This window comes from Plectropomus leopardus, chromosome 10 (genome assembly GCF_008729295.1).
Source record: "Plectropomus leopardus isolate mb chromosome 10, YSFRI_Pleo_2.0, whole genome shotgun sequence".
NCBI classification, from domain to species: Eukaryota; Metazoa; Chordata; class Actinopteri; order Perciformes; family Serranidae; genus Plectropomus; species Plectropomus leopardus.
In genome coordinates this window covers 22,551,161-22,560,432 of record NC_056472.1, presented here as the reverse complement: position 1 = coordinate 22,560,432, position 9,272 = coordinate 22,551,161, and the positions used below count along the sequence as shown (strand labels likewise).

Genomic DNA, 9,272 nt, shown 5'->3' with positions numbered 1-9,272 from the left:
TGCACACATAGATGAGATTTAATGGCAAATGTAGTTCATGTATGTAGTTTGCAAAACAAATAATTCAAGAAAGTTGGAATTCATATGTCACTATGAATATCCTGACACCAGGAACAAAGTGTGGTCAACATGGTGCAACATGGCCTCAGAGCAAAAGAGCACATTTTCAACAGCCTGAGGGAAAATCTTAAAAACCCACTCTGACTTCTGCTTTGGCAAAAGTAACAAAAACAAATATAAATAAAGGTTCAAACTGACGGTATACAAACACCATATATGGAAGCTTGTGTAAAAATTCAGATGGAAAGTAACAATCACTTTGCCAAAGTCTTTGGCTTTTTTCTGAGTTCTGTTTTGTTGGATTCAAAATGAAGTTTAACAGGCAAGTAAACAGAGATCAGCACTACAGTGGAAGTCAGGCAAATCTCATTAAAGGGTGTGTAGCTTTGGAGAAAACTTTAAAAAAGAAAAAAAAAGGCCTTACTGTTGTGAACTGAAGAACTGGCTTGGATTCACTCAGTAAACTGTTTCCTTCAACAAGATCCACTATCGTCACTGCTCTTCTAAATTGGTTTGCTCTTTTTCTTTTCCGGGCAAACATAAGACAAAAGCATGTCTATCATGTTCTTGACTATGACTGGAGGAGGGTGGAGAGCGTGAGGGAGGTGGTGCGCTGAACTCATTTGCCAGGCGTCCACCAACAGCACGTTCAGTCCCTTGAACATGGACCGGAGCACCTCATCAAGCTGCAGAGAGTACCAGTCGCTGTTGTACAGGCTCACCTCCTGGTCCAGGGCTTGGAGGTTTCCAGAACGGATCACAACAATTGTCCCCGGCGCTCTGTCCAGAAGCTGCACCAGTGACCGTCTGATGTGACGGAGCCGCCGTATGTACACCTCCACAGGAAAGGTGCTGAAATGGGCCCAAATGCTGAGGACCACAACAGTGTTGGGACCCCCAGGAAGGCCGTCCAGCTCGTTTGAAACATACCGCAGCTCTCTGGACATGACCGTGGAGAAGCGGATAGGAGGGCCGTGGCAGCGGTACTTCAATAGAATATTATGGGTGCTGTCCACCGCCATGAAAGGCCCAACGTTTTTAGGACTGTGCAGATTGAACTCCTTTAAACCTGTCGAAGGTGAAATGAATGTTTGTTGCAGTTAGAAAGATACACAAGCCAAAATGCTTAGCACAAAAACAAAACACAAGACAAAAAGACTTACCTGGTACTAAAGCAATGAGGTACTCAAACCACTGCCGGACGGTTGAGTCTCCGTACATGTTGATCACCTTGTTCTTCAAACACTGAGTGATGGCAGATGATTCATTGAACTGGCGCATTGTAACGCCATTTAATGGCCTCCATGAGTCCTCGTAGTAATATCCAGACGTGGCTAGCTTAATAGGTTCTGGTTTTATACTGCTGCTTTCTAGCTCTACTTTATCTGACACAAAGCAAGAAATGTTGCAGACAAAATTAAATTAATGGAATAAATCAAATCATGTGACATGACTCAAAAATGTTACTCTGCAGATATACTGTACCTTTCCTGGGAGGCAGCACATTGATTCTGTCGGATCCTGAAGCGTGTATGCGGACTTTAATGTTTACGCCACTACGAGAAAAAAAAGAAACAGAAGTGATCAGAGTAACAACATAGTGTTAATGTCTGGTAATCTTTTGTAAATTTTTTCTGTTACTGTCAACAAAGCCCATGACAAAACCAGAACTAACAGTGCATCAGTCTACCTCTCGCCCCTTTCCAGGTAGGGCTTTGTCTGACTAAAAGTTATGTCAGTCAAAAATTTGGCTGCTTAACATGAATGTTTTACGATTCCTTCCCTTTTTTTCCATGTAGATTTTGATCAAGGTTCGACGGGACATTTAGGGTGACTGTGCACTCATGCATAAAGTAAAGCGAGTTAACCCTTCTAGCTAATGTGTGCTAACTACACAACCAACATTTTTGGCTAACACTAGATATTAAACAAAAGCCAAAGATTGTATTGTTGCTCTGAGCTGTAAAATCACCACTTCTAAGCAGAATGCAGATGATAACATTATCTCAGAGCCTCTCTTCCAACATCTGGGGTTCAAAACGTCCCAAGACACAAACTGAGTGACAAAAAGAAAAAACTCTCATACCCTCTTTCCTCAAGATTAGCGCATGCCTTCTGGTTTTTCATACACGGGTAAACCCACTAAATATCAGCGATTGGCTGCAAGCACACTGTCAGGGAACTCACTGCTGCATCACATGAGTCTGCCTTTCTGTCAGTTTATCTGTATGTGGGTTGTTTTGTTGGCGTGTCAGTGCAATGTTACAGACAGGCTGGAGAATAAACAGTGGGCTTCAGCAGGGACAGAGGTCTTTCGAAACCTTTTCAGTGGTTTCTTCTCTTTTTATATCTCTTACTTATTAAGTCTCTCGTTCAAACACGGTGAAGATGTATTTGGATCAGTGAGAATGAGGCTTCAGTCAACTGAGGGGACTTTGACTTTCAGGTGGCAGATATTTTTCTAACCCCTCCTCCTTTGGCACTCAGCCCAGTTCCTACTGAAGACATAAATAATTTAAAAACATAATGCTTAATTTCATATTTTAAAAACTGTAGGTTACTGCATCAGAATGGTCCATATGGGTACTAGCGCTGTGTGTTGTCAAGAATCTGGTGGTATGATATGAATCATGTTACAGGGTGAATTCTTAGCCAGAGATTTGCATCATCAGTGGGAGACCCTTCAGTCAACTGAGATTGCTTCAAGTCAAGCAGTCAGTTTTTTTCTGTGCAGTGTACTTCTGGGGATATTTTGGTCCCCAGACTTTGCTGCAGAGTGAGTACTCTTGACCTTTACACTACTCTTTGGTACAGGGAGACGGACATGCAGGCAGCAGCACAGAAAAGGCGAGATAAGAGTCCTTCTGCTTAGAAAAGGTGAATTTAACACTCAAAGCAACTCAACAGGATACAGTCTCTTGGTTTTGTTGGATATACGGTGTCAGCAAAAATTTTGTTGCACATTTCTGATCATTATTAGCGCATTTAGCTTGTTTTCTTTATCACATGAATGCTGTTGTCATACTGAACATCCTGCTGAGCCCATGCAAACTTAAAAACTTTGTAAGGAAAACAAAATGAATAGTTGACTATTGAAAATCTGATTTGACTGACATAATTCTGAGTTGGGTAAATCCCTAAAATATACTGTATGTCATACTAGGAGACATGTCCCCCATCCTTTAGTAGTGCAAACCTTTGGAAGAGCATTGCTTCTTTGTTGGTGATGAGGTGTTTCAGATAGCCTCCTTTGGCGTGGTTAATTCTGGTGTCACAGCTGAGCATTTTGGGCTTGTAGCAGTACCAGGGCTCTCCGGTATAAAGGTCTGTGTAGTTGCAGAGAGGCTGCTGGTCAGGGGGGAGGCACATGTTGCACACAGTTGTTTCAGACAGGAAGCCAAGGCGGAATAGGCTCTTGAAAAACACTCGATCAGGCCGTTCCTCCCTAAGTCGTCGCAGCACAGAAACTGCCTCACTCGAGTGCACCAACGTTATCTCAACCTGTGCAGACCCCTCCCAGAGGAGCGGGAACATGGCAGAATAAAATCCATTCCTGTGGTCCAGCACTTTACCTGCTACACCTGCTCCAAGCTCTGGGGAGTGCAGTCTGGCCAAAAGGAAATCTCCGCCGTAGCGCTTGGGGCGACCCTGGAAGTCATGCATCTGGACCAGGACCTCCAGTTGGTCGTCCACATGCCACTCCCTTTCTCCCTTATTTGGGAGGATGGCAAACAGGCTGTGCACAGGGTCACTTGTCTGGCGCACAGAGTTTGCTGTAGAGCGAGGCGGAGGCCCAGGCCAAGCGATAAAGTCCAAAAGGTAGCGCTCTTCCAGTTCATCTTCAGGGGAGGGTTTCTGGCCCAGATGAGCACAGAAGGTGTGATTGTGATGAAATGTTGGGAGATGTTCTGGGATGAAGGATGACTGGATCCTGTTCTGGAGCTGGTAGAGGGCTGAAGCAGTTTGGCAGTTCCAGTTCTGAAGAGAAAGGTAGATTTAAAGGGTGCTGAATGACTGGCACTTAAAAATGCATGAAATAGCAAAATACTGTTGCATGTTTAACCAACCTATCTCAGGTGTATATTAAAGGACTGTGTCACCATGTATCTATGTAGTTATCTCACGTTACTATAGATTGTATCAATGTTTGAAGAGCAAGGAAATCCCATTTGATCGGTATCATTGCTCTAAAACTACTTGAGCAAAATTCCATGAGGGGAGCAGCTGTCATGGACAGGTTTTGATATACCGCCTTTCGAAGGGAGTAAACAAGCTGTCACAGATGTTACTAGGATGTCTAGTGAGGCAGGGACACACTTGTTTAACCAAAGCCTGAGAGACACCGCCATACACAAACTGAGTCTATGCATTACACGTAGACCAAGCTTCTACAGGTTGGCAAGCTAGTATGTAGGAAAATGATGATGTGTTGCTAGACAACAGCTGTCAGATCCAGCAGTTACAGAACTATTTTTGTCAGAAAAATGAAACAATCAAATCATGATCTGTTGTTGCGTATTACTGTTAACTAATAAACTGCACTTGTCAGGATCACAAACACCGAAATGTGATTTATCCTCCACAAAAAAAAAGAACATCCGAATGCCTAAATTGAAAACGGTATACCTACCCAATTAAAGAATTCTTGAATAGCCAAATATTTTTAAGTACACAAATGAAAAAAATATATAACAGTGTTCTAGCCATTTTTATCTTACCTGTACTGTGATTGTCCCCTTAATCTACACCAATATAAAAAAGATAATATTATACTACGCTGTTAAAAATAAAAGGCTAAATGATCGGTAAATCCATTCCCTTTCAAGGTAATCCAGAACGCCCCCAGTGTCACCCACTTCTCTCCTCACCTCCACAGTGTGGATGTTGCGTAGCAGGAAGATGAGGCCAGACAGGGCTAGGAAGAGGAAGATGAGGGCATATTTGGACGGATTTCGGCACATGGTGACTTTCTTCTGTCTCCCATGATCAGGCCCTGTTTCACACTTATGTAGTCACACCTGCGATGATGGCATCATCTTGACATCAGCAAATGAGCTCTGTCAACAAGAAGGATGAACAACAGAAAACTGTTTATAAAGAAACATAAAAAACAGGATGTATTTAGATCTCTGTGTTGTCTGTCTTGGCAACGCTGCAGTCTGCTGTTAAAGTTTCACCTGCTGCAGTCGCCAAAGCTTTTTGTAGTCACTGATCATCATTTTTTATCAATTGTCAGAGTTCTGCCTTCTTATTTACTGATGAATGCGGTTGCATATTTGTAACTGATGTTGTATGCAACAGCTGCAAATGTCCATCTATAGAAAAGTAGTATTGTTGGTTTTGAACAAAGGGCGAAGCTGTTTCTGGAGTGTAAAATACTCCATTAAGTTGCGTCTACATTTACTTAAGGGGGCAGTTCACCCGTAAGTCAAAAACACATACTTTTCCTCTTACTAGCACTGCTAATTTTTAGTCTAAATTGTTTTGGTGTGAGTTGCCGAGATGTCTGCCTTCTCTACAGTATAATAGAATTAAATGGCACTCAGCTTGTGGTGCACAAGGAGTCAAAAAAATACATTTGAAAAACTCAACAGCGAGGTCTCTTTACAAAAATCATGACCCAGTTACTCAAGGAAATTCACAAACCTTTTTGTGTGCAGTTTCATGCATGAACTATAACTATTTTCTCTCTTTCAAACTACACCCACCACCTGTATACTGCATACAAGGAAGCATGAATCAACTTATACTGGCAGCTTATACAGTCATTTGTCTTCCTTGTTGAAGCTCTCTTCATCATCTTCACCCACTCATAAGTATTCAAGTGACTGACTCTGACTAATGAGCAACAGAAATTGTTTTCCATTAATGGCTCTTTACATTTCTATTCCTGTCTCACATACCTTTCATCCATGTGATGTTGGATCTATAATGAGGAGACACAAACACAGAGCCTATAACTACTCCACTGCTTTAGGACTATGTCCTCTCTGCATTAGACCCGCGTTACACTTCACTTGAACAACATACAAAACCGAAGATGAAGTGGGAGGCACTGGACAGGAAAGGAAACAAAATGTACAGAAACTGGCCAAAAGAAAAAAACTCTTGTTCACAAAAGGCTCTTTGTAACTGTCCATAACACGTCCTCCCTAAAAGACAACAAACCTAACAGATCTATTGACATAGCAAAATAATAGCAGTGACTTTAAAACCAAACAGTGTAACCACAAGGAGAAGTTAAAGGCATTAAAAGTCTGTCATTGATTTCTTTTAGAGAACCCCAGGAGTGAATCCTGAAACCGAGACTGTGTTTTTTGGTTTTTTTTTTTTTTTTTTTTACACATTTATGTTAACATCCTGGAAATAAGGTCTGTGGTTAACACAGTCTGAAGAAACTTTCACCTTTTTTTCTACAGCATAAAATGTGTCAGTGCAGTTGCAGTTCAAATCCTACATATCTACCAACACTACTCCAAATCAAGGTTATTTTATTGTGCCTACTGTCGAGCTGAAATATTTGTCAATGCATAGAAATGTCTAAATGATCATAATTTCCTAAAACCCAAGGTAATATTATGTTTTCTGACCAGGATGTTTTTGCCAAAAAATAAAAAAAAAGAACACGATCTATTGCCGATTCTTTTTATGTTGTTTAACCTATGGACTAATCAGCTGACCGCTGCAGTTTAAATCCCAAATATGTACTAATGCTGGTGCATATCAAGGTTATTACATCGTGCCTGCTGTCTTGCCTAAATAGAAATCAATGCATAGAAATTTCTACAAGGTAAAACAGTAAAAATAGATCACGATTTCCTAGAGCCCGGGTTGATATTATGTTGTTTGACCAGGGGTCAAAAAACTTTATTTTCCCCTTAAATTTGGGACATTTTTGCTAAGAAAAATAACTCAATCTATTCGTGATTAATTTTCTGTCTTATGGACTAATCGGCTAACCGTTGCAGTTTTAACCCTCCTCATCTACAAGCACTAATGTCTCTATATAGTCATTTGTACAAGTTAAAACTACCAGATTTGACAGATATACTGACCGTCAAACCGCTCTGTTTTCAAGTTTTCTATTAAAAAAAGGCACTGGTGAGTGTAAACATTCCTCCAGTTCACATCAGAACAATCTTCCATCTTGAGACATCAGAAACGGTCAGATCTGTCCTCACGGTCAGCTGCTTCTGTCACATGAACGGCTGCAGGAGCAACGACAAAGAGCCGGAGCGACGGTAATAACATCCAATGCATGGGTGGAGATTCCGACACACATTTCCAATATCATATAAACAACCGTATTAGCTTACACCGGTGATGCAGCCACATAAAACGCTCCCGTACTTACACATTACGTCGACAGATTAGCATGATGTCGAACCGCAGCCGGAGGAGGGTGATGAAGCTGACGGCTGACCGGGCGAGAGGACGCAGCTGCGGCTAGCGTGGCACAGCAGAGACGGTGTAGTAGACCGGAGGAGTGTCTGGTTATCAGGAGCACCCAGTTATGTTGATGGGAGGACAACAGGACCGTGTTGGTGGGGGGTGGGTTTATTCTTGGGTTTATGTGTGGATCAGTGCTGTGGCACCCTCTGGTGGTCGGTAATTTGAAACTCGTGTACATAAAAGCTGTGCCATATTACTCATAGACTTCAATAATAATACTCTTGCATCAATACCCCGGTGCCCTGGAAGCAGGTTGTCAAAATAAAAACACATACAGAATGATTCAAATATTAGAAGTTATTACGTCAATCAGCAATATATAAATCCTGCACATGGTAGTCTCCATACAGTAAGGTATTTTTAGCTTCATGTACATACTGTACCTGGTCATTCAGTCAATGTAACCTCATACCAAGTATATACTGATCCTGTCTTCTTTACTTTTTTTGTACTTGATATTATCTCTTATGTCTTTTTTTTGTAATTACTCTGAGAACAATGAAAAGAGCCAAATTCCTCGTATGATTGTTACACTTGGCCATTAAAGCTGATTTTGATAATAGTAGTATGTAGTGATATTTTAGTGTATGCAACTAAAAATGAATAATTTTGATCTATGCAACTGGCTTGGCTTTAGTTTTTCTATTTGAGGGTACTTCACAAAATTTCCGCAAGAAACAGTGTACTTTTCTCTTTGCTACATTTTTAATAGCTATCGTTATTTTTCTAATTTAGATCTTAAAAATGATTATCATCCGTTTATAACATGATTCATTAAGATTAAACTACCAAAACAATGTATAAGTTAAAATAAGATCCACTGGGACCAGCTACATTAGAGTATATTAATAATAATCCAATAATGTAATTGTATAACTGACAGTATCCACTGTATTTTTAGAACATTTTTTAATACTTCTGCAGTTTTGTTGTAGTAAAACTTTTGATGCAGGACTTTTACTTGCAATGGAGTATCTGTGGCATTGCTACTGTTACTTGCGTACATTTTTTTAGAACTCTTTCCATCACTCTTTGGCAACAACTCCTGAATATTGATGAGGCCACCTACCAAAATGCCCCACAAGTTACAACTTGTGTTATGTTACTATTCTGCTGTGCAGAAACAATGAGTCCATTAATGAACTACTCCAGTGACAGACATTCAGTCTTTCTTTAGCAATACATACCTTCTTTACAGGAAAAATTTAAATCTACCACAATCCCGTTAACCTTAGACATCACATGTACGCACTTATGTTGCTGGAACCTATTTAAGATACTGTTCACCTTTTTAAATAAAATAAACTGCAAACTGCCCCCCAAATTAGATTTTATATTCTCTTTGGAAATTTTAAAGCTTATTATCTGATGTTTTTTATGATTCTTGTTACTATGTTTCTTAATTCCTTTTTTGATGTGTTGTTTCTGTTTGGCTGACTGTGTTTCTATAAATGTCTCCAGTCGTCAGGCCTCTCTTGGAAAAGAGATCCAATCTTAACAACACCACCCGATTGAATTAAATATTTGATGATCAGATTTTCTGGCATCTATTAGGATGCTTCCTGGTCGTCTTTGGTTAACGATTTTCTGTGCACATCAAACTGGTAGGAGGCCCTGAGGCAGACCCAGAACACGCTGATGGGATTATACATCTCGTCTGGCCTGCGAACGCCTTAGGATCCCCAAGGAGGAGCTGGAAAGCATAGCTAGAAAGAGGGATGTTTGGAGTACTCAGCCTGCTGCCCTGTGACCCGGCCCTG

The 9,272-nt window shown here is 40.8% G+C and overlaps 1 protein-coding gene across 4 annotated transcripts; it reads right to left on the bottom strand.

The window, feature by feature from the left end:
* Window positions 1-7,564, bottom strand: nxpe3 (neurexophilin and PC-esterase domain family, member 3). Of its 4 annotated transcripts, none has more exons than XM_042494772.1 (7): window positions 7,415-7,564; window positions 5,964-5,986; window positions 4,929-5,117; window positions 3,257-4,038; window positions 1,546-1,616; window positions 1,224-1,445; window positions 1-1,129 (listed from the first exon to the last, which is right to left on the bottom strand). In XM_042494772.1, the coding sequence occupies exons 3-7, from the start codon at window positions 5,019-5,021 to the stop codon at window positions 564-566; spliced, it is 1,734 nt and encodes a 577-aa protein (XP_042350706.1). In that variant the 5' UTR covers window positions 5,022-5,117; window positions 5,964-5,986; window positions 7,415-7,564; the 3' UTR covers window positions 1-563. The 4 variants fall into 4 exon arrangements, with proteins under 4 accessions (XP_042350706.1, XP_042350707.1, XP_042350705.1 ...); XM_042494773.1 differs by lacking the exon at window positions 7,415-7,564 and adding an exon at window positions 7,116-7,179; XM_042494771.1 differs by lacking the exon at window positions 5,964-5,986.
* Between the last annotated feature and the right edge of the window lie 1,708 nt (window positions 7,565-9,272).

Coding starts and splice junctions, on each gene's coding strand:
- nxpe3 (XM_042494772.1), bottom strand. CDS start 5,021: ATGTGCCGAAATCCGTCCAAATATGCCCTCATCTTCCTCTTCCTAGCC. Junction 1,617..3,256: donor GAAGCAATGCTCTTCCAAAG/GTTTGCACTACT, acceptor TTTTTCTCGTAG/TGGCGTAAACATTAAAGTCC. Junction 1,130..1,223: donor CCTCATTGCTTTAGTACCAG/GTAAGTCTTTTT, acceptor CACCTTCGACAG/GTTTAAAGGAGTTCAATCTG.